The sequence below is a fragment of the Balaenoptera physalus genome (assembly GCF_965194825.1).
Source record: "Balaenoptera physalus genome assembly, chromosome: 13".
Taxonomy (NCBI): Eukaryota; Metazoa; Chordata; class Mammalia; order Artiodactyla; family Balaenopteridae; genus Balaenoptera; species Balaenoptera physalus.
Window position 1 is genome coordinate 59,607,906 of NC_138892.1, and position 25,722 is coordinate 59,633,627.

At 40.3% G+C, this 25,722-nt stretch overlaps 1 protein-coding gene across 5 annotated transcripts in view; it reads right to left on the reverse strand.

The window, feature by feature from the left end:
• Positions 1–25,722, reverse strand: part of RBMS2 (RNA binding motif single stranded interacting protein 2) — an 89,363-nt gene that overhangs the window by 5,332 nt on the left and 58,309 nt on the right. For 4 of the 5 annotated variants that reach the window (XM_082421714.1, XM_082421710.1, XM_082421711.1 and 1 more), the window contains 12 exons: positions 17,768–17,934; positions 13,368–13,426; positions 12,411–12,502; positions 11,176–11,333; positions 7,044–7,123; positions 6,801–6,910; positions 6,301–6,347; positions 5,662–5,755; positions 1,688–1,765; positions 1,236–1,346; positions 523–603; positions 8–93 (listed from right to left, as the gene is read on the reverse strand). In XM_082421714.1, coding sequence (XP_082277840.1) covers positions 13–93; positions 523–603; positions 1,236–1,346; positions 1,688–1,765; positions 5,662–5,755; positions 6,301–6,347; positions 6,801–6,910; positions 7,044–7,123; positions 11,176–11,333; positions 12,411–12,502; positions 13,368–13,426; positions 17,768–17,910 — 1,134 coding nt within the window. In that variant the 5' untranslated portion in view covers positions 17,911–17,934 and the 3' untranslated portion in view covers positions 8–12. The remainder of the gene's footprint in view (positions 1–7; positions 94–522; positions 604–1,235; positions 1,347–1,687; positions 1,766–5,661; positions 5,756–6,300; positions 6,348–6,800; positions 6,911–7,043; positions 7,124–11,175; positions 11,334–12,410; positions 12,503–13,367; positions 13,427–17,767; positions 17,935–25,722) is intronic. The other variant, XM_082421713.1, reaches the window with a different exon arrangement.

Consider the following 25,722-nt stretch of genomic DNA (forward strand, 5'->3'; position numbering starts at 1 on the left):
TTCTTACCACTGTTACTTGTTGAACTGGAAAGAATAGACCCCATGGTCTGAGGGAGCATCCACTGTCACTTGATTTTGCTGGCTGCCGCCATCCTGTACCACAGCCAAGGCAGGAGAGTCACCTTGTGCATCCTTTCCTCACCTCCCACTGAAGCAGCCTAGCTAAGTTGCGTGTCCTCCCCAACCAACCCATTCCCACACACCTGTGTGAGTGCACATACACACACAAACACACACGCACACTCAGAGCATCACTTCCCCAACGTTTAGAGCAACCCATCCTCTTCCCAGGACACACGAGTCAATACAAGCCAGCATCCTGGGATTAACTACCATCTGCCAAATGAGAGGAAGGGCCTCATTCAAAGATACAAACTCTTTCCTTCCTACATTCTTCACATCCCTACCAGCTATTTGTGAACACAGAATCAGCATCACTGTGAGAGGAAGATTTTGATCAGGGGAGAATGTGCCTCTGTTCATTTTCCAATCTTCAATCCAAAGAGATTATAACGCTCTTACCTCAACTGAAACACTGGAAGAAGGCACAGGGGTGTACTGGGAGATGTACGCTCCTTGCATAGCTGCAGCTGTTGGCATATACTGCAATGAGATACATCAACAGGCTTAGAGCAGTGATTCTTGGCTACATTTAAAGCACCTGGGGAGCTGTAAAAAATACGAGTGCCTATTGTTCCGTCCCCAGAGATTCTAATTTAATTGTCCTAATTTAATTGTGCTTTTTAAAAGCACTTCAGGTGACTCTAAAGTACACTGGCTTAGAGAGGCTTCTAAGTACATGACTACCTTTTCCTCCTCTTTCCTGTCTTCTGCTTTTTCTCAACGCACTGCCTTCTCTGCTTTAAGCCCTCCTGAACAAATCAGAATGCATCCGACCTACAAGAAGACTAATGAGCTTCACCCATTATTCCTGTTACTACTTTGATAAAGACTTCTAGGAAAGTGTATGAACTAGATAAACTAATATGTAGGTAGAAACACCATTTATTTAGTTGCATGAGTAGGAATCAGTTAAAATGAATGAGCTAAAGAGCAGAATGGCTGTATTCCTAGCTCACGGATTATTATCTTTTTAGTTTATCGCCTTTTCTGAGTGTGCCCTCGATGACACTGAAGTGATTCCCATCCTTATTCAAGAGTATTTAAACCTAAGAGTATTACATAGGTATTCTTTGCTTGGTAGGAGTTTATAATAAAAAAATATCCTGCTTTACTGTGCCCGTGCTGCTGAGCGAGAGGTGGCCCAGTTGCTGGGTCAGAGGTCCCATCACGGAGGCAGGCTGGAGAGAAATAGGATGGTCCATTCCTGGTGTCAGAACTGAACCCTAGGAGCAGCAACAAAGGACAGCGTTAGCTGGCAGCATCCTGTGAGGCTGCCTGAAGCGGTGATTCATGGCTACCAGAACCACTGAAGACAGACATTTAAAAATCCTGGGAAATGATAGGTGAGCAACGACCCAGCTATGCAGCAGGAACAGGCACTCTGCCCATCAGTCTGGAGGGATCCTTGTCTAAGAATAGCAAACTCACAGAATTTAAGGTCAAACACCTGGGTTACACAAGAGACTGAGCCAGAACTCACACCCTTATCTCCTTTCATCAAATCCCACTGTTTTTCTTTACATCAAATTGCCTCTTTGGCTTTTGCCCACTTCTGAACACTCACTGAAGGCTGCATGAGGTATGACTGGTGGTGCATCCAAGACAGGTTAGGTACTTGTAGAGGAGATGTCTGAGTTACTCTCTAATGCAAGTGAAAATAAACAAACAACAATGTTAATTGCCTAGAGACTATTATTTTGTCCAATGATCTGATAATGTTCAGCAAAACCCACATAAGGTTGGAGTGTGCCCCCCCTCAGAAACTGTAAATATTAAGAATAAACTGTTTAAAAAATATTAACAACTCTTACACTTCAAGTAATCCAATTTTAAACTGGGCTACAAATTTGAATAGATATTTCTCTAAGAAGATACACAAATGGCCAACATGCACATGAAACAGGTTCAACAACATTAGTCACTAGGGAAATGCAAATCAAAGCCACAGTGAGATACCACTTCATACCCACAAGGATGGCTATAATTAAAAAAGGACACAATAACAAATGTTATACACTGCAGGTGGGGATGTAAAATGGTACAGGGGCTTTGGAAAACAGTTTAGCAGTTCCTCAAAAAGTTAAACATAGAGTTACTATGTAACCCAGCAATTTCACTCCTAGGTATATACCCTAGAGAAATGAAAACACATGTCCACACAAAAACTGTGCACAATAGTTCAGAGCAGCATTATTCATAATAGCCAAAAGGTGGAAACAACTCAAATGGCCATCAACTGATAACTGGATAACAAAATGTGGCATATCCATACAATGGAGTGTGATTCAGTCATAAAAAAGAATGAAGTACTGATACATGCTACACATGAATAAACTTTGAAAACATGCTAAGTGAAAGAAGCCAGACACAAAAGACATAAACTGTATGCTTCCATTTATATGCAATGTTCAGAATAGGCAAATCTATAGACGTAGAAAGTATTGGTCATTGCCACGGGCTGGGGTAAGGGCAAATGGGGAATAACTACTAATGGGTACACAGTTTCTTTCTGAGGTGATGAAAGTGTTCTGGAATTAGATAGTGGGGACAGTTGCATAATTCTATAAATATACTAAAAAATACTGACTTGTACACTTTAAGAGGATGAATTTTATCGTCTGTAAATTATATCTGAATTTTAAAATTAAAAAAAGCAACAAGAAGCTAGAAATGCATCTTGATAAACAAGTAGGTTTATTCCACAAATATGATTGTTCAAGATCAGAAGCTCTACAAACATAAGTCAAAATTGAAGAAAGAAAGCCATAGTGAGTGTAATATTAGATGCTGAAAAGACATTTTAGAAAATTCAGCAGCCATTTACTTTTTAAAAAAATCACAAAATAGGGAATTCCCTGGTGGTCCAGTGGTTATGACTCAGCGCTTTCACTGCCGCGGCCCGGGTTCAATCCCTGATCGGCGAGCTAAGATCACACAAGCCCCAAGGTGTGACCAGAAAATAAATTTTTAAAAATACCACAAAGTAAAATAGAGACTAGAAAGAAACTACTTACATATATTAAAGGCTATTACCAAAAACTATCTGCAAACCTTAACCCAAACAGAGACATATTAAAACCATTGCAATTATAGTAACCTATTAATTAGGTAGTGGGGTCAAATAAATACAATTAGATAAGAGCACAGTTGGCATAAAATTGAAAAGGAGGAGAGAACTATTATTTTGCATCAATGATATAACTGTATACCTAGAAAATCTAAGAGATTTAAGTAAAAAAAAAAAAAACTAGTAGTAATAAGAGGATTTGGTAAGTGAGCGGTATACAAGATAGACAAACATAAATCAGTAACTTCTCAGTGTATCAGTAAGCATCTAGAAATGCTTATAAAAATTACAGAACACTTAGAAGTATATTTAACAAGAAAAACATAAGACCTACATAAATAAAACTAAGATCTTATTGAAGGATATAAAAATTTGAGAACATGAAAAGAAATACCATATTTTAGGTGAAAAGACTTAGTACTTTTTAAGAAGTCAATTCTCTTTAATATATAGATCTAATGTAATTCCAATTAAAATCCTCCCTCACAGATTTTTAAAAATTAGATAAAATGATCATAAACTTATACAGAAGAATATATGCCAAAAAACAGCAAAGAAAAGTATGAGAGTGGAGAAGGTTTTCTCTTATCAAATATTAGAACATACTATGAAAGCCACTGTAATCAAATCAATACATTATTGAAATAGGAACAGACACAATGATCACTGGAAGAGAATAAAGGATACAGAAAAAGATTCCAGTGTTTACTATATGACAAAGGTGGCATTTCAATTCAGTGGGAAAAGGATGGATTATTTAATAATTTGGTGCTAGGATAACTGGTGAACATTTTGAAGGAAATACAATAGAACCCCTATCTTATGTCATATACAAAAATAAATTCCTGGTTATTATACATTTAAATGTAAAACAATGAAATACATCTTGGGGACCATATGTACAATATAGGGACTGGGAAGACCTTTTAAATTAAGAGAAGAAATTCAAAAGCTGTAAGTAAAAGAGCAGACATATTTAACTATACACAAATTTTAAACTTCTGTATGGCAAAAACTGGCGATTCCCAGTGTACGGTCCCTGCAGCAGCAGCAGGAGCAGCATCTGGGAACTTGTTAGAAACACACGTTCTTGCCTCTCACCCTAGACTTGCTGAATCAGAAATTCTTGCTGTGGTGCCCAGTAACCTAGGTTTAATAAGTGATTCTGATGCACAGCTGAAGTTTGAGGACCATAATGTCAACGGAAAACAATTAAATTTGGAAAAAAAAACTTGTAACAAAGATAACATTCAGAAGATTAGTACTTGTAATATTGACAGGTTTTTTGTTTTTTGTTTTTTGTTTTTGGCTGCCCCATGTGGCATGTGGCATCTTAGTTCCCCGACCCGGGATCAAACCCATGCCCCCTGCTTTGGGAGCGCAGCATCTTAACCACTGGACCACCAGGGAAGTCCCAATAATATTGATAGTTTTTATAAGTTGATGGGAAAAGAACAAATAATCAAACAGGAAAATGGGCCAAGCATATGAAGAGCAAATAAAAACATGACCAAAAAAATGCTTAAACTCAGCTGCAGTCAGGGAAGTGCAAATTAAAGTAACAATGTACTTTACATCTATCAAGATAGAAAAAATTTTAAAAGAGCAATGTCACCTCTGGCTGGAGGGAAATGGGTACGCTCATATGTTGCCAGTGGAATGTGAATTGGCACAGTCTTTGTGGAAAGCAATCTGGAAACATCTATAAAACTGAAAGTCCGTGTATTACCCAACCTAACAACCTCACCCCTCAGACTCTAGCCCCCAGAAACAAAAGCACTCATATGTGAGGATATAGGCAAAAGGATGTTTACTAGAACATTATTTGCACCAAATAAAAACTGAAATCCAAAGAATGCCTTTCACTGGGGTATAGTGGAAGAATTCTGGTATGTGTGCAGCATAAAATATGTTACTATTAAAAAGGAAATAATTAGAACAGAGCTGCATAAGAACTACCTGGAGGGCTTGTTAAAACTCAGATTGGTAGGACCCGTCCCCAGAGTTCCCGCGAATCTGGGGTGGAGTCCAAGAACTTGTTTCTAAAAATCCCCAGGTAGTGCTGATACTGCTGGTCCAGGGACCACACTTTGAGAATCACTGGTTTAAATGAGAAGAGTAAAGTGTAAAAAATATATTTAATATGGCAAATTTCTGTAACATAAACAATGACTTCCAAAACCCTATACTTACGTGTATATGCAGATAACAAAAAATATGGAAACTAGTAGGAAATTAACATGGGTTTGCTTGTGGGAGTGGTGGACAGAGAGTAAAAGGATGCTTCTACAACAGTCTATATACATGTAGTGTGATCACGTGTTATGCTTTTATGTAACACTATTTGTGTATAGTATGTATAAAGGAAAAAACAAAGAACAACAAGTAGTTCCCAGCCTAAAATACAATGGTAGGGAAAAACACCACATCCTTTTCTGGGCATGAACATACCTGATATGAAGACAACATACCTGATATGAAGACACAGGAGATGGAAGATACGGGGACAGTGCAGACTGAGCAAGCATCCTGTTGGGGGTGATGTTATAAGGAGCTGGGTAAAACCTGTAGGAAGGGACATCATCAGTAAGGAGTCACAGGAAACTACAAGGCAAGGGCCCCCACTGATAGACACAGCCACTTCCCACTAACTACTCTTTTTTTAAAAAAATAAATTTATTTATTTAATTTTTGGCTGCGTTGGGTCTTCGTTGCTGCGCGCGGGCTCTAGTTGCTGCGAGCAGGGGCTACTCTTTGTTGCGGTGCATGGGCTTCTCATTGCGGTGGCTTCTCTTTGTTGTGGAGCATGGGTCTGGTCGTGTGCGCTTCAGTAGTTGTGGCACGCAGACTCAGCAGTTGTGGCTCGCGGGCTGTAGAGCGCAGGCTCAGTAGTTGTGGCGCATGGGCTTAGTTGCTCTGCAGCATATGGGGTCTTCCCGGACCAGGGATCGAACCTGTGTCCCCTGAATTGGCAGGCGGATTCTTAACCACTGCGCCACCAGGGAAGTCCCACCACTGACTACTCTTTAAATATCAAGATGAAACATCCGAGTGCCTGGACACAGGCCGCTGTCATTTTCAGGTGGCCTGTGTATAGAAAACACCCTTACCCATTCTGAAGAGCTGTGGTGGGGTCATAGGTCAAGGCCATACCACCCTATAAAGAAAGAACACAGCATGCACATTGTGAGCCCTTAGGTGAGAACAGGAACAAGCTCAGAATTTCAAGGCTGAGGATCTATTTGGTTCAACTGATTAAAAACGAAGTCTGAACTAATCCCACTACAACTGTTCCAGGGTTTTTCTGGTTGTGCAGGATGCAAAATTCCATTCAAGATCCACACTGAAGAGCATGTTAAGCAGCCAGCATCTCTGTTACATACTGTAGTTCTCAAGTTTACCACAGAAATCAGGCCATGGAAATTTCCATTCCACTTTTTTTTTTTTTGGCCGCTTTGCTCGGCATGCAGGATCTTAGTTCCCCAACCAGGGATAGAACCCGTGCCCCCTGCAGTGGAAGCATGGAGTCCCACCCACTAGACCACCAGGGAAGCCCCATCCATTACATTTTAATGTCCTTAGTATTCCTGTCTCCTAGAGGGCCTCTTACCATGTCTCCATTCCTTGGCCAGGCCCGTCCATTTTGCACAAATTTTCCTTGGTTCTGTCGTTTCTTTGGACCCCCATCAGCAAACTTGCAAAGCAAGGGATCAGATGGGGCTGCCAAGAGAGAAAGCAGACAGGCAGCTGAGTTCCACCTCACTTAGTCCACTCACACATGCAAAAATCCTCCAGAATCTTCACAGGAAGTCATAACCTGTGGCCCTCTCAGCCTGATTCCCAGATGCCTCACCTGGTACTCCAGGGGGTGTCTTAATATATTTTCCATTAAAGTGGGTGATGATGGCTTCACACTTCTCTGTGGACTCCATCCTAAGGAGCACAAGAGGAGTTAGGGTCTACCTTCTCCAGGATCTGTACTCTCCTTATATTCGAAGAGAAAGCTCTAAGTTCCCAGCCCCACAAATGCTCCAAAAGTTGTCACTACAGAAATACAGAGTTTCCTCCACACAAAGTCAAGGTATCTTAAAGAGGCAACCCCAGCTTCTAATGAAGGTTTTCTCAACTGGCTCCTGTAGGGGTCCTGAAAGGAATAATGGAGGTCTTCAAACCATGAATATTCCAAAGAAGACACTGATAGATGGGCCTAGTATTGTGTCTGGGTCCCTAAATAAGAATACAATGGCTGTTACCATTATTTTTTATTACAAAATTCCTAATGGAAATTGTTCCCTCACTTTTTTTTTTTTTTTTTTTTTTTTGCCACGCTGTGCAGCTTGTGGAATCTTACTTCCCCAACCAGGGACTGAACCCAGACCACAGTAGTGAAAGGGCCGAGTCCTAACCACTGGACCACCAGGGGTTCCCCTCTTCCCTCACTTTGATAAAACTGTGCAAGCTAAGAATTTGTCAATATTTATTTTTTGCTTCTGGTTATAATTATCAAGGTCTAAATAGCTACTGATATCATCAATAAGATTTCATGAGTCGGGGCGGGGAGGGATAAATTAGGAGTTTGGGGTAAGCAGATACAAACTAATATATATAATACAGATAAACAACAATGTCCTACTGTATAGCACAGGGAACTATATTCAATATCCTGTAATAAATCATAATGAAAAGAATATGAAAAAGAATAAATATATATGTATATGTATACATATGTTATCTATATATACATATAAACACATATGTATACATATATATGAAAAAGGATATATATATAAATCACTTTGCTGTATACCAGAAACTAACACAATATTGTAATTCAACTATACTTCAATTTTTTAAAAAAAATGGGAGAAAAAAAAGATTTCATGAGTCTGTGGGAGGAAAGAGTATTAAGACAGGGTTTATGGTCCAGAGTGATAGAAAAAACAATGTTAGGAACTACTGAGTTAAAGTGTCTTTTTGGGGAAAGAGGACTGAGTAAGAAATCAGAAAATCTAGATTCTGGCACCCGTTCACCGCTCAAAGGCTCTGTGAGTTAGAAAATGCATGAAAACCCTTCGGACTCATTCCTCATTTCTGCTTCAAATCTCCATCTACCTTATTACACAGGGCTGTATAGATCAAATGAGATAATGCATATACATGTGTTCTAAAATGATAAAGATCTATATAACACAGGGTACAGTATCTTCCCCTCTTTCCATATTTAAAGTAAGTCTCAGTATATTTTCTATGCCAATAACCACTAAAGATATGAACCATTCCTATGAAGGCAGTTACTAAAAAAAGGCTTCAAATGGAAACTTTTAGAGAAAAGAACCTTAGGTGTCCTAGAGCAAGAAGTGTTGAGTTGGGTTACTCCTACTCCTTAGTCTTTCAAAAGGGTGAGCAGGCATGGAGGGTTTTAAGAGAATCACTTTCAGGACCTCAACTTCCTCATAAACTCTTTGCTAAAACTCATGTGCCTGAGGGAGAGCTTGTGATCACTAATGATCAAGGCTAAAGTCCCCTCTTACAACCACTCTTCTCAATATACTTCGAACTCGTCCCAAAGCTCAACACAAGGCATGGAGGACTAAGTTACATATCTTTTTGTTAAGTCAGATGTTTCCAATTCTTCCTTCCCACAAGCTAGAGGACTCAACAAGTTGTCAACTGACACCTAAAAAAGTCATTTTGGATGATAGATCACCCTGGTCTTGGCATATAATTCAGAAGGAATTCAAAGAATTCCTTTTTTAGCAAAACTCTTTCCATTCCCATTTACTTATTTATGTGAACAAGGTTCCTCACCATGAAAACAAAACACAGGAACAGAATTGGTACTAAACCCTGTCTTGTTACAGCAATAAACAATATTCACTGATGGCTACATGATCTAATTATATTAATCTAAAAGGAGCATTTCCAATAAAATTTACTTTATATGAAATAATTTTGTATCAACATTTTAATATACTTATGTTGTTTGGGGCAACTGTGAACTAATTATAAAGATAATTTTCTTATGGATTAATGCATATAGACTCAGGGCCACAGGAAAAAAAATTTATATACATATTTTCGTTGCAGAGAAGTAAAACAGAATGATCCATACAAAGACTTTCAACTATAAAAGTATTTTACACTAGAATACAATTCTGTAGGGAAATACAATGGAAATACAAGATCAAGAAGGAAAAAAGAACACTATAAGAATGATGTAAGAGTTATGACTTTAAAAAAAATGCCCTAGGTATTTTTAAAATGATTTTGTGTATCAAATTGCTATGACATTTAGATCTCATTTAGATACATTTTTAAATGATATGATAGTTTTATTTAAAATGTCAATATTTATAAATTGCTGGAAATTATACTTTGCAAGAATCTAAATGTATGAAGAAAATCTGTAGGTATTAATGTAGAAACACACAAGAGATTTCATAGTTTTTTAAGTTTTCAAAGCCATATTTCCCAAACTGGGCTTTGAGGCACCCTGGGCCATTGTGATGAGCTCACAGAGGCACAACAAGGGATATTTTAACTTTCTGAAGAAAATACAGCAATACCTATTGGATATCTACTGTAAAGATGACTAACTCTAAACAGTTCATCATTTCAACATTAGATCACCCTACAATCCTTTAGATAACATATTTTTGCAAAGCTGGTTTTTCAGTGGTTGCTATGACAAAAGCAAGTACCATAAGAAAACTAATGTGTAACAGGAAATGAGGGTGTAACTGTCCAATCTGATTCCAAGGTTTGAGAAGTTGTGTAGTGTCCAACAGGCACACATTCACTAGAAAGTATAGTTATTTAAGAATGAAATAAAAATATTTTCTCTTTCAATGTATTTTTCAAATAACTACAAAGTTGTTAAGATATTTATTAAACACTTTTTGAATTGTCTAGACCATTTAATTACTTAATAAATTGAATTGTTAAGTATTTCTTTTGTCTAGGGCTAAAAAATTATCGAGACAACTAAGGTGCCATGAACTGGAGCTTTTGCTTTAAGAGAGTATGGAGCAAAAAAGTTTGATGATCACAAACCTTAGAAACTCCCCTTTAGTTATACTTGGGATTGCCAGCAGGTGGTGCCACCAAGATTGAGTTGGCTAGGGAAAAGGTCCTATTCCTTGTTCTCAAGGTCTAAAACACTCTACAGAGTAAAGGAATGTTCTTGGACCAGAGAAGATATTATAAAAGAAAAAGGGACTTTTAGATCACTTACTCCAATACTTTTCAAACTTTTTTAGAAAGGCAACAGAATCTCCTTTCAAGCAAAATCTTAAATAAAAGCAGAACCATTTCCTAAGTGGGCTAGAAGAGGCTGAAGCCCTACAATAGTGACCCTAAGCTCAGAAGAAGGTACCCTGAAAAACTCTGCAGCTCTAGGGAACACCTTAAGAAAATCACTCATCTAAATCTCTACTTCAGAGTAAACCAAGGCTCATGAAGATCTGATATCACATGGGCAGTTAGTTGCAGAGCTGGTTCTAGAATCTAAGACTCTCAACAGATCTGAAAAGGTAGACCAAATCTTCCATTTCATCCTGCTGATCCTGAAGCCAGAAGGATAAGGGCTCTGCTCCTGTGAGACCTTGGGCAAATCAGTTCATATTGGGAATTTTGGTTTCCTTTTCTATAAAATGGAGAATTAATATTTATTTCACAGATTAAGAGATAATAGGATGAGAAATACTCAGTAAACTATAAGAAGATATGGAATTATTTTATTCTGGTTAGGTCTGAATCAAAGGAACAAAGGCTAGAATAGCAGAAAGTAATGGGGAAAGGATAAAGATTTGGGAGAAAATAGGTTTGTGAGTATTGTGACCTAAAATTAAATGAACTTTTGATTTACTGCAAGTACTTTCGACTAATAGTTTGGTCCTGGGGGGAGCAGGGCACAGACTTTTTGGTGATCTTCTAAGCGACATTCCTTATTAACCTCATCATTTCCCATTCTTGGCATCCCTCACCTTGCAAAGCCAACCCCTCTGCTGGTCCCACTGGTGTCTCGAAGGATTCTAGTGGAAATAACCTGGCCAAAGGGCTTCAGCATTCCCTCCAGTTCTTGCTCATCCATTGACAGTGGGAGGTTTGAGATGTATAAATTTGTGGGGTCCTGCTCCTGTTGCTATGGAAATAAAAGTGAAAAAATGAATTTCATATCTCTTAACCCTCTCCCACCCTCAGTGGGCAGCCACAAAATGACATCTCAGAAAAGAGAGAGCAGGAAGGCATGCACATAAACAAAGCGAATCTTAACGATTTGTAACACCTAGTCCCACTATCATGGGTCATGGGTTATATATTGAGTCCGGGCCAAAAAACCCCATAGATTTAATATTTCTATTACTGTACAAGCCCACAATACAAGCCATCAATGAAGTTTTTGGCTGTCTCTTTAAGAACTAGGCAGAGCAGCGCTCTTCTCTCCTATCCAACAGCCCAACAGCCTGTCCCAGAGGCTGGATTCTCTTGGACTGCCTTTGCTTCCCGGGCTGGATTGTTCTGGGTAATCCCCCCACTCCGCTCTTCCAGCCACAGCAGACTCCTCTTAGTAGGAATGCCTGTACACTCCCTGATGGAGGGAAAGCAGGAGGAGGAGAGAAGGGAAAAGGGAAGCCAGTGTGCTGGGGGTTGCACTAAGAGCCAGATGTATAGCTCACTGGGTCACCATGGAGCCCTGAAAGTTCTAGTCTCATAGGAAGTCTAAAGTCACTCTAATGTCAGAGGGCTTTTCTCTAGAAAGAAGAGGCGGGAGAGGGCCTCCCTGGTGGCGCAGTGGTTAAGAATCCGCCTGCCAATGCAGGGGACACGGGTTCCAGCCCTGGTGTGGGAAGATCCCACATGCCACAGAGCAACTAAGTCCGTGTGCCACAACTACTGAACCTGTGCTCTAGGGCCCGCAAGCCACAACTACTGAAGCCCACGCGCCTAGAGCCCGTGCTCCGCAACAAGAGAAGCCACTGAAATGAGTAGCTCATGCACCGCAACAAACAGTAGCCCCCGCTCAACACAACTAGAGAAAGCCCACACAGCAATGAAGACCCAACGCAGCCATAAATAAATAAATAAATAAAACAAAACAAAACAAAAAAAAGCACTGCAGATAGCCCTTGCCCATCAACCGCATGGCTCTTAAACCTCTGGAAGCCTTTGGTGCTAACTACAACCCCTCAGAGGAATAGACACGGGGTAGTACCCTTACCTTTGCCATCTGTGCTTGCACACCACTGGCTTTCAGTGCTGTTACAGCTTTCTGTGCTGCTGAAGGACTGTCAAAGTCCACAAAGCCATAGCCTGGAACAGGGAAACAGCATCACTGGGAGGTGGGGGGTGTGAGGGAGGTAGGAGGCCCAGGCTTTTCAGGAAACAGAGGAGGAGTTACGATCCACGCAACAGAAGTGGTAGGGAGGAAGAGAAATGAAGAGGTTTCAGGTGGTTATCCACGTGCTCCTCAAACCCTGTGAGATTTGGTCTACTTTATAGCTGAGAATGCCAAGGGCAACGAGGTCTTTATGGTATCCTTGCCTTCCTCCCTCTCCCCTAAGAAATCCTAGGTTTCAAGAATTAGGCTCCTCTAATAATTCACAGCCTCCCTCTATTTCAAAAAGAACCCCCTTCTCTTTTCTAGGCACACCCCCAGAAATGCTAGGCATGTAGGAAATACAGCCTCTCCACAGCAGATAATCAGCCACCTGCTGGAAGAAGCCCCTCCTCACCGCAATGTACAGCCCTTTCCCCTCCTTCCACTCTTCCATCCCCACCTAGAATTGCTCAAAACCCCAACAAACCCAACCCACCTCCACAAACAAAAGGCATTTACAATGCTTTGCTAAGCAGAAATAAACTCACCTACGAATATCTACCATCCAATCCAGGGAAACATGACACCCAAAGTAGGCCCAGGGGACTCAAAGGCACTCTGTGCAGGCTTCTAGCCTTGGGTCCTCAAAACAGCATTTTCAGCTCTAGCTATCTGGTCACAAAGAATCTAAATACCTACTAGTCTTTTAAGCCTGAAAACCCTGAAGACTCCTTCCTGACACTAGAAACCAGGGACTTGCAGCAATAAAGGGCAAAGGCAAGGGATGGCCTCACTTACAGCTGTTCTCCACCACCAAGAACAGCTGTTCTCCACCACCAAGAACAGCTGTTCCCTTACCTTTGCATTTGTTTGTGGTCTTGTCCAGTATGGCCTTAGTGGAGACAATCTTGCCATATCTAAGGGAGAAGAAAATGTAAAGTGATAATCTGGGGACAGGGATTTAGACTAGGACAGAGATTGAGACATCTAGATGAATCCATGCTGTCTTCACTCCCACTAGGAAAACTGTCCCTACTCAAACCTTAGAATAAAGAAGAAATGAATTTAAAACATCACACTTATCATATAAACCTATTCCCCAAAGGTACCTACAAGAAATAAGGTAACTGCAGTCCCTACACTATCAACACATTTCTCTCTTCTTCCCCAAATAAGACTCAGATACTAGTTAGAAAAAGACTACTGTCTTTTTTTGGGAAAGAAGCTTGGTGGTGTCCACATAGCAGTGTGTAAGACCAGAGCTCTGGCTAGAATTCCTTGAGGACTAAAAATAATCCTTGATGTTATTTATCTTCCTTTGAACAAACACCATTCCTCCTATGAAAAACTGTTTCTCTTCTCTGACACCCCCCCTCTTCACCCTTCTATTGGCCCCCTGACTGAAGGTCAACTTGAGCCAAACTGCTTTTGTTCAAATCCTGGTTCTGCCACTTTATAGCTACGTGTGATCTTGGACAAGTCATTTAACCTTTCTGTGCCTCAGTCTCACCATCTGTAAAATGGAGATAGGATTGTTGGAAATATGAAATGAGTTCATGAATATAAAGCACTAATGTCTATCAAATGGTAAACACCTGAACACTCTTAACTGCTATTATTATTATATATTATATTATATTATTATTATATTCATGGGACCTCAACATTTAACCAAATGGCTCTTTCCTGCTTTAATCTCTAAGACTTCTATTTCTTTTTCTTTTGTTTTTTGGCTGCACCTCGCAGCTTATGAGATTTTAGTTCCCCAACCAGGGATCAAACCCAGGGCCCCAGCAGTGAGAGCACCGAGTCCTGACCACTGGACTGCCAAGGAATTCCCTGACTTCTATTTCTTATTGTCAAGATTTCAGTGTATTAGGGAGAGGAGTGGGCATAAAAGCAAATGCAACAGCTGTGTTAAGAAAATTATCCAAAACTTGACGATAAGGCAAAATGAGGATTGTGCATTCTTTCAATGTCATTCTGGAACACTGTCTACAAGGCCCATTCAAGGTACATTCTGTTATCTAGGGAGATGTTTCTTTGTTTCAGTTACTATTTATTACTGATGTGCGCCCAGATTTTGTGAAGATACATATTAATTTGTAGATTTTTATCTAGTAGAAATACAAATAATTTATGTCCATTAGAAAAGATGATCCCAAAGGTTACTGTTTTACTGTCCTATAGGGTATGAACCAGTTTTCTCTATAACCTAGTAATCTTATTCCAACATTCTTTCTTCAATACCTATCAATACTCAGTCCCTCAAATGCTCTTTGAACCCATTTTACCATCCTGCTAGTTCCCTCACTAATGAGTAAAATAAATATTTGGCATGCGTTCACCTATATCTGTAGGAGAGTTATGTTTTTCAACTTTCTGAAAATTATACTTTGGCAGCAGAGTCATGTGCAGTTCCCCAAACTTGAGCAGTGGAGTATCTATCACAGGTCAGGGATTATGTTAGAAGTGTTCTACTAGAAAGAAGTCTCTACATTCCACTCGAGGAGGGTGAGAATATTAGAGAGACAGAACAGAAAGCACTAACAAAGTCAGAAGTATAAAATTTAACTGAAAACAGTTGGCAGGGACTGAATTTGAGATGAATACCTGAAACAAGCATTTTTTTCTACTTTTCCTCTCATCCCATCCCTAAAGAACATACGATGATTGATGTATTTGTTTTGCTCCTTGGCAGCCTCTCACTGACTGTTTTAGTGGAGCTCTGTGACCCACTGGATTAGACAGAATAAGCCAAGCGATGCCCTGGAGGCTAGAATGGATGTGGTGAACCTAACCCTTCAGGGCTACATACTTGGATTCTTTCCCAAATTTAGGAAGGGAAGGGATGCAAGAGACTGTAAGCCTGAGGACACACACGCTGCTATCCCTATCGAGGCCCCAGGGTGGAGCCTGCTGTGGTCTGAGCAGCCTGAGACTTTGAGCTCAGAATTTCCACTTCAGCTGGCAACAGCTGGATCGTGCAGCTTCCTCCTCCGAAGGAGCCCCTCCAAGAGAACCAGGAGTTTCAGTTCCAGACTCCACGCCTCTCCTTCCTGTCCACAAGGGCTTAGGATCCAGCAACATTTACTTCCCGTACAACCTAGAGAGATAACTGGGACAAAGGCAGGAAGTCCTATGCATGGGAAACACCCTTCACAGAAAGGTGTCCCTCCCAGCTCACACGCCCATGAGGATTCCACCCACCAGCTCTTCACAGCTTCCCTTTCATCATAACTCATCGAGCACCTATTCTTTCCCTTCCTCATTCCCACTTCTCTATGGTCCCCTACTGGGCTCCTTACTTCCATCTTACTGTACATGCTGACCCTGACTATTCTCATCCCTTCAGACACAGCAGAAGGTAAGGCAACTATTGGGAAGGGCAAAATGAAAGTCTAAAAGTATAGTGAAGTAGAATTGAGTTTTTTCTCTGTCTTGTGGAGTGAGAGGATTGATTTTTGCAGCACATTATATTTAGTACAAGAAATACAGGGTGCAGAAATCAAGGAACTAGATTGATATGATACTCTTTTCCCTCATAAACCAACATTTTTGCCATTTCCCATTCCCTCAAAAAAATTACTAGTCCTAGACTAAGTTCCCTAAGTTCCATTTAAATACCCTTCTAGCAAGGTAAGCCAAGGTAACAGATTCAGGTTTTATACACACATCTAGCCTTTAGAAACTGATTTTGTGCAGCCTGGTGCTAGCAAACTTCCAAAAACCACTACCTCAGTAGAGTAAGGGATTTATAGAGTACCTCTGAGCCTCATACAACGACATTTTGAGGGGAGAACGTTTGCCTCTTCAGGATTTGGAACAGCTGCCACATACTTATACTGTTATGGGAGTCTGAGTTAGTTTGACCACTTTAGAAAACTGTTTACTAGTATCTACAAAAGCTGAACAAATGTATATCCTATGATTTAGCAATTTTACTCCTAGGTATGTACCCAACATAAATGTATATACTTATACACATGCACCAAAAGACATGTACAAGTTCACAGCAGCACTATCCGTATCCATAATAGTCACATACTGGAAACAACTCAAATGTCCAGCAACAGTAGAACAGGTAAATAAACTGTAGTATATTCCTATGATGGAATTCTATAAAGCAATAAGAATGAACAAATTTTTGCTATATGCAACGATGCTGATGAATCTCACAAACAACACTGAACAAAAGAAACCAGACGTAAAACGGTATGTGCTATATCATTATATTTATATGAAGTTCAAACAAGCCACATCAATCGTTTAGAAGCCAAACAGTAGATACCTTTGGGGGTGGAGGAGAGACTGTCACTGGGAGGTGGGCTTCTGAAGAGCTGGTAATGTTCTATTTCTTGATCTGGTTACAAGGATGTGTTCACCTTGTGAAAATTCACTGTTCTATAAACACTTCTGATTTGTGCACTTTTCTGTATGCTTGTTATACTTCAATTAAGTTTTAAAAGATGGTAAATTTACAAAGACTAAGGTTCCTATTTTTATTTCTTTCTAAACTCGATTTCCCCTTCCCCATTAATACTCCCATCCCACCGGACTTCTGCCTCTAATCAGTCCCCCATATAAATGATTTGAAACACATGTATTTCTGCCAAATGGAACTGAGCTGGCATCTCTGCATTCCTGCAATTTTTCCAGCTTTCCTAATTGGGCTAATTCCACGGTAGTTGTCTCCACCTCATGACTCAAATCTATGCTGAAGAAACCCCAAAGATCTTTAGGGGGTAGATGCCAAGTGACAACTCTTTCTCCATCTTCTTCTTTATCCACTAATTTGTGGGCTCCTCTGGGTCACTGAGAATAACTCTAGCAGCAGAAACTCTCCTAAGTGTATAATTCAATTGGCTAGTCCCACTTTCTTCTATCCCTACTGCTGGTTCTCACTATCTTCTAATCAATATCTTTAGAGATACTGAGCATTTCTATTCAAGGTGTAAGGATAGGAATCTTTCCACTAAGACCATCAGTTCTGGGTACATGCTGGAAACAAAGTCATATACTAACTAGGCTTCAAAGGTCAGCCCTATCCAGCTTTCCTCAGAGAAACACATAAAAGTTTTATATATTGGTAGTAGGTAGAATTTCTCTAAGAGGGGCTGCTGAGAAACCTTGCAACTATAGGGGTAGAAGCAAAATATTGATAATATTGCATTTCAGGATAAGAGCATCTGGTAAGAAGCCAGTATCACCACATCTGTACTGTCCCTAGAAACCTACCCCTATGTACCCCAACTTACGACTGACACAACTTGACTAGGTCCTGGTCGGTAGTGCTTGGCTGCAATCCCCGGATGTAGAGGTTGGTTTTACTCAGCTGGTCATTTACAGTGCTCCCACTGCTGCTGTTAGGGGTACTGTTGCTTGGACTAGGTGGTGCCATTGGCTGAGACAATGACACATATGTCTGCAGGGAGACATGAAGAACAAAAGGTCAGAAGAATTATACCTTTAGATGCTGAAGAGTGAGGAAGATCTTGGCCCCTTGGAAAGAATGATTCCAAACTTTAACAGCAATGAAGTCATCAAAAGAGTTAAAAGGGCTTCCCTGGTGGCGCAGTGGTTAAGAATCCGCCTGCCATTGTAGGAGACACAGGTTCGAGCCCTGGTCTGGGAAGATCCCACATGCTGAGGAGCAACTAAGCCTGTGCACCACAACTACTGAGCCTGAGCTCTGGAGCCCGCGAGCCACAACTACTGAGCCCGCGTGCCACAACTACTGAAGCCCATGCGCCTACAGCCCGTGCTCTGCAACAAGCGAAGCCACCGCAATTAGAAGGCTGCGCACTGCAATGAAGAGTAGCCCCCGCTCACCGCAACTAGAGAAAAGCCCGTGCGCAGCAACCAAGACCCAATGCAGCCCTTAATTAATCGATTGATTAATTAATCGATTGATTAATTAATTAATCGATTATTTTTTTAAGAGACAGTTAAAAAAGAAACCTAAAGGAATTCCTCTCTGCCATAAAATATGAAAATATTTAACTGTCCTACCTAACTTTCAGGGAAAATGAGAGGCCAAAATAAGCTTGTTAAAGGTTTTGAAAAAAGGTACTTTGTTATAGAGGAATGTTTTTATCATACAGATGCTGGAGACACAATTAATGTATGCCTCTTAAGTAAACTGTTTAATGAGACAAGACTAATAAAATCTAGGTTCCATTCAAAAATCACAGAGGAACTAATAAAAATTTATTAAATGATGAAGGTATAGAAAAGTTGAACACAGATTATTCATAAAACTGTAGAATATGAGACTGCAAAATACCTGCAGGAGCTTGAAAATTATTATAAGATTAGACAAACAAAATGAAATATTAATTACCATGCCAGGTAGTAAAAAATGAAATTTGTTACTATGCTGATAGGGGTTTAGTCGTAAGTTATTTACAAGTTTTTAAAAGTTTAAATATGAATGAATAATAGATAAAGTATGGTTAAGGAAATCCAGCATTTGGGGTGAAACATCTCTAATTTTTCACTACTGATACCAGGACAGGCAACCAGACTCTGCTACATTTTGGGGGGGTACTTCTGTTAGAGAAAAATTACCAGGTTGACTGGAACATGGATCCAATTCTTTCATGACATATTTTATACCCTTATGCGCTAATCAGGCTTCTAGTGTGTGTGTGTGTGTATATATATATATATATATATATATATATATATATATATGGTTCAAAATCCTCTAAATTTGCATAATTACCTATAATATAGTCCATTTTACTATATCATACTCATATTCCAGTTCTCCCTTGGCTTAAAGCACTGTATAGTATAAATCTATTTGGAATTACTTCCCTATAAAATACTAGCTGCATCTCCAGGTTTTCCCCCTCTCTCTCTTCTTTGGTGGTAGTGGTAAGGGATTAGAGTGGTAACAGAAGAAAAAGCGAAACATGAATATCAAAGAGGGGAAATCTTCCCCCCAAAGAATCTTAATGTGAAATGTGCCTCTTATATTTCATGCCTCTGACCTTTAGCAAACTTTAAAATAAAAATCTTTGCTCAAGCTAAATATGTTGAAGAAAGTATTTACCTATTTTTGTCACTATACACAATCACAAATGTGTACCCACTTGCAAATACACAGTTCATTCCTCAGCTCTATACTGCAGCAAAGAAGAAACCCAATACCACATTCTGGAATGGCCCAAAGCCTCATGACCTACTGTAGCTCTTGATACACCCTTTATATTTCCTATCCTGGTCCCCCTCTCTTTGCCAGCACTTATACTAGGATCTTCCATATAGAACAATCCATGTACCAGAAGAATATGAATTATTCCTCTGTAGTGGTAGTGATAGTCGACAAGTGCAGGGCAGGGCACATGCATGTTTTTCAGCAACTTTCAGACAACAAGACAAAAACAGGGCAAATAAACCTAAAAGTCATACATCCAGTGCTAGAAATGGCAGTACATACTTTAAGAATGATGTTGAAATCTCCACTGAATTAGTAGATATGTAATAATAATCAAATACTAGTGGTCTAGGCCCCCTCCATTATCACTACTGTTTTAAGTGCATCATCTGATTTAAAGTGGAGGCAAGGGGCTTCCCTGGTGGCGCAGTGGTTGAGAATCTGCCTGCCAATGCAGGGGACACGGGTTCGAGCCCTGGTCTGGGAAGATCCCACATGCCTTGGAGCAACTAGGCCCGTGAGCCACAATTACTGAGCCTGCGCGTCTGGAGCCTGTGCTCCACAACAAGAGAGGCCGCAACAAGAGAGACCGCAACAGGAGAGGCCGCAATAATGAAAGGCCCGTGCACCGTGATGAAGAGTGGCCCCCACTTGCCACAACTAGAGAAAGCCCTCGCACAGAAACGAAGACCCAACACAGCCATAAATAAATAAATAAATAAATAAAAATTGTATAACTTAAAAAAAAAAAAAAAACAGATTTATAAAAAATAAATAAATAAATAAAGTGGAGGCAAGAAGGGACTTCCCTTGTGGTCCAGTGGTTAAGACTCTGCGCTCCCAATGCAGGGGGCCCGGGTTCAATCCCCGGTCAGGGAACTAGATCCCACATCCCGCAACTAAGAGTTCACACGTCACAACTAAAGATCCCGCATGTCGCAACTGAAAAGATCCTGCATGCCGCAACTAAAAAGATCCCACACGCCGCAACGAAGATCCCGCGTGCAGCAACAAAGATCCCACATGCCACAACTAAGACTGGGAGCAGCCAAATAAATAAATAAATATTTTAAAAAATAATAATAAAGTAGAGGCCAAGAAGATTATCAACTATATTCTAATCATGGCTGTTCCTGAGTGCAGAATAAGAAGATCACTACTGGAGATCATTCACTAAGACATGCCTTTCCTCATCTCTAAGGAATTGCCATTATTGATCCTTAGCTGAGAAAGCCAAGCTTCTTCTAATATGAGAGTCTAGGGAAGTCCCTGGTGGTCCAGTGGTTAGGACTCGGCGCTTCCACTGCTGGGGCCTGGGTTCAATCCCTGGTTTTGGGAACTAAGATACTGCGAGCCGCATGGTGTGCCACACCCTCACCCGCCCCTAAATAAATAAATAAATAAATAAATAAATAAGTAAGTAAGTAAGTAAGTAAGTAAATAAGAGATCCTAGGCCTGGGGGTGATGATGATGCCAACAGTAACAATGATAGCAGAAGCAACTCTAGCAGCATCATATCATGTGCCAAGCACTGGCAGATGAGATCACCTGCCTCAGCTAGAGTTCATCTATCCCAATGTGAGAGAATATTCCTAAGAGGAAGTATCAATGATGCTACGACTGTCCAAATAAGAACACAAGGGTTATTGAGGAAAGAAAGAAATTGAAAAGAAGCTTTTGGTTTACTACCATGGTTATAACCTTGATTTTAACACTAATGTCTTAACTATAATCTAAAAATATGACTTAGTCAATGATAAACTTGCTGCAGGGCCAGAAAAATTCCTAGAAGATATAGTTCAGAAAAAAAAAAACCCCAAAACTTTTGTTTTGCTATTCCCAAACAGCTTCTGAAACTACTATATAGTCTCCAAAGAGAAAAAATAGAAAAATATTCTCTTTTCAAGAGAATTCAAGAAAAAACGTCAAGAAAGCCTCTAAGTAAAGCTTATCTGGCTTCCCAAAAGAAACTATTTGGAGAGACAATAATAACTAATGTACACTAATGATCCTTGTTTACCTATGTATGTAAAAGAGAAAAGGGTAGTATATATGAGAGTCCAGAGGATTGAGATATTCTTACTGGGTGAGAGAAGGGTGGGGCAGTATTGTCTCTCTTGACTCCTATTGGTCTGTAATGGTTCTCTGAGGCCACTGGTTCTCTGTCAGAGCCTAAGCTAGAAAATGAAGAGCAAGATTTGAACTCTTTAAAACAAGGCCCTCATATTTGGCCTAGAATCTTAGACACCTGGGATGGTATTAAATTTGCCTTTAGAAATAAAGGATGGTAGTATATTATCATGTAGCAAAGAAATATGTAAAGTTATCCAGTAGAAAAGGTAGGTATGAGTCTTCTTTTTTTTTTTAATATTTATTTATTTATTTGGCTGCATCGGGTCTTAGTTACAGCACGCGGGCTCTTCCTTGCGGCACTCGGGCTTCTCTAATAGTGGTGTGTGGGCTTCTCTCTAGTTAGGTGGGCGGGTTCCAGAGCTCAAGGGCTCAGTAGTGCAGCATGGGGGCTTAGCTGCCCCGCGGCATGTGGGATCTTAGCTCCCTGACTGGAATCAAACCTGCGTCCCCTGCATTGGAAGGTGGATTCTTAACCACTGGACCAGTAGGGAAGTCCCTAGGTATGAGTCTTCTCATGAAGGAGATTTAATTCTGGAAGTGACTGGGAAACATTAACAGGTTTATAAGCTGAGAAATGACATGATAACATATACTTGAGAAAGCTAACACTAGGTGCATTATCCCAGCTGGTTCAGAGGGGTAGGAGACCAGACGTGGTAAGACTAGTTAGGAGATATCAGACATGAAGGGAGGTCAGGAAAAAGTATAGAAGTTAAATTCAGACTTGCAGAATTTGAAGTTATCTGCTTGATGGATATATGCTGAATGCTTTTACAATAAATACTGGTTAATTTATTCATTTAGTAAACACTTAAATACCTTTAAAATACTATGCAGGGAAGGCGTGAAAAGCCTGGTAGTTAGTGTGGAAGAGCCTGGAAGTTTGATTTCTTAGCTAAAAGTTAACGCACCACCTTAGAAATATAGGCTTATAAAGGAGGTATTAATGCTTTTAGAAAGTTCTAGTATTGCACTAATTCTTTGGGAAATGGAGTAAATTCAGTTATGATCCCTGAAGGTGGGAAGCAATCTCAGGGCGAGGACTTTTTGGCTTTGGATCTTCCAGTGAAACCCAGATGCCTATGGGCAATGCGTTACCAAGGCAGAACAGGGAACACTGGATTGCAAAGACGAATTGATTGAATGCAAACGCTAGGGAACACCAAATTTGAGGTTGGTTGGAGACTAGAATCTATCAGTAAAAGGTGTGTGAGAACACCAGCATGGGGAGGACTTGGCTGTTTCCTAGAAGGGCCACTCCCCTTGCATAGTAAACAGGCATACATAAAAGCTGAAAGAAGGCAAAGAAAGGTAGGACAAATGAGTTAATGGACATAAAGTACTTAACATGGTGTTTGGCATACAGCAAGTATAAGCTGTCAGTAACAGTTATTATTTTAAAATTTGGAGTCTTTTAAAAAATGGAGTTCTTCTATAATTAAAGGACAAAATTCTCCTTCCTTTGTAGAATATGGATAACTCACCCAAGTTGAGCTGTTATTTGTCTGCAGAGACTTGATGCTTCCCCAGCAGTTCTTTTTTTTTTTTTTTTTTTAATATTTATTTATTTATTTATTGGCTGCATTGGGTCTTCGTTGCTGCGTGTGGGCTTTCTCTAGTTGCGGCGAGCGGGGGCTACTCTTCATTGCGGTGCGGGCTTCTCATTGCGGTGGCTTCTCTTGTTGCAGAGCATGGGCTCTAGGTGTGTGGGCTTCAGTAGCTGTGGCATGTGGGCTCAGTAGTTGCGGCTTGCAGGCTCTAGAGCACAGGCTCAGTAATTGCGGCGCACGGGCTTAGCTGCTCCACAGCATGCGGGATCTTCCCGGACCAGGGCTCAAACCCGTGTTCCCTACACTGGCAGGCGGATTCTTAACCACTGCGTCACCAGGGAAGTCCCCCCCACCCCCAGCAGTTCTTAAGAATCGAGGAAAACTTTGGAGAGATGTTTTTATGGAAAGCACATGAAGAGAGTTGAGCCTATGAGGCAGGCAGCGAGATAACTACTCAGTAAGCAGGCCCTGACCATCTTCAGAACTACCTCTCTCTGACCTCCTCAGAAAGTTACTTATGTCTAGATTATAAAACAATTCCTTATGTTTTGTTCTTTTACTGTCTAGGGCTGAGGCCTTTAAGATAAAATATTGAAGAGATTTTAATTTCCTAAAGATTGGTGGGGTGGTATTTGAAGGATGGTTAGAGAACTGTGCTATAAAATATCCCATAAGAATCTCTGGGATAATAATCTGGAGAAGGGCTTATAGTATGGGGATAGAGAAATATATAACTCCTTCATCTTCATCCAGAAAAAGAAAAATCAAACTCCCCTCTTCCTGTAGCAAGGAACTTTATGTTTCCTGTCTTGCTGAGTTACAGGAAACTAGGAGACAAGAGAGCGTTCTTCCTTTTGCTCTCTTGCAAGAGATCATAATGGTAGAAGTGATACAAGGCCTACTTCCCAATCACTAAGTTTTCATCAGATCTTTAAAAGAATGATCCAGTCAGATGAGCTACTTGCTAATTAAAAACTAATGTAACTGAAACACTGTCTTTATTCTGAAAATAAGGTTCTCTGATCAAGTGTTCATTTTGCCTGGTTTAATAAAATTCACAAACGCTGTATCCATTCATTTGCTATCAAAGTTATCCCCATCCTGAGCCCTTAACTCTTATTGTCACCAGAGCAGGAGAAAACTTCATCCCGTGTCTAGTGCCCAGTGAAGTTCCTGGCATAGAGTATAAGCATGGATATTTGCTAAAAGGAGTAAAATAAACTTAGGGGATTTGCTAATTGTGTATCATCTTAATAAACGCCTAAGAAAGTCTCACAGATACACAATCCAGTGGCCTGACATCAAAATTCCTATTACAACCTGGATATTGATGATCCACAAGACAAGTTCCTAAAGCCAGTGGTCTCTGGGACATATAACACCTCTGAACATTTTTGTCTAAAAATACATTATTTTCTGAGTTCTGTCATAATGTCTCCTAATAAGAGAAAGTCCACTTTCCCTGCAAAGTAACAGACCTCCTAATAGTCACTCATGAGACCCTTTGCATTATTTGAATCATTCAATAAATATCTGAATGCAAATATGTCCAAGCCCTGCTTGATGCAGTGGGGACTCACAGATGAGTAAGAGTATATAAGTGAAATATGTCATAATAAATTTAAACACACACTCACAAGAAGCCATTAAGTAATTCACAAACCAGAGCGTACAATCTAGATAACTAGCAGAACAAAATACGTGTGCTAATGGGGATCCAAGCGAAATGGTATAAGAACATGAAAGAAGAAACAATTCCTGAGGGAAAAGTTTCTCAAATAAGATGTTTGGGTTGTACCTTGAAGAATGAGTAGGATATTAAACCTTTAATAGGGAGCCATAGGGAAATGCAAATCAAAATCATAAGGAGAGGGACTTCCCTAGTGGTGCAGTGGTTAAGAATCTGTCTGCCAATGCAGGGGACACGGATTCGATCCCTGGTCCGTGAAGATCCCATATGCTGCGGAGCAACTAAGCCCGTGCGCCATAACTACTGAGCCTGTGCTCTAGAGCCAGCGAGCCACAACTACTGAGTCTGCGTGCCACAACTACTGAAGCCCACACGACCAGAGCCCATGCTCCTCAACAAAGAGAAGCCACCGCAATGAGAAGCACGCGCACCTCAAGGAAGAGTAGCCCCCGCTCAGTGCAACTAGAGAAAGCCCGTGCACAGCAAGGAAGACCCAATGTAGCCAAAAATAAATAAATAAAATAAATAAATTTTAAAAAATCATAATGAGATACTTCATATCCACTAGGATGGCTGTAATAAAAAGATTACGACTTTAATCAAAAGTAACTTTGGGGGCTTCCCTGGTGGCGCAGTGGTTGAGAATCTGCCTGCTGGTGCAGGGGATGCGGGTT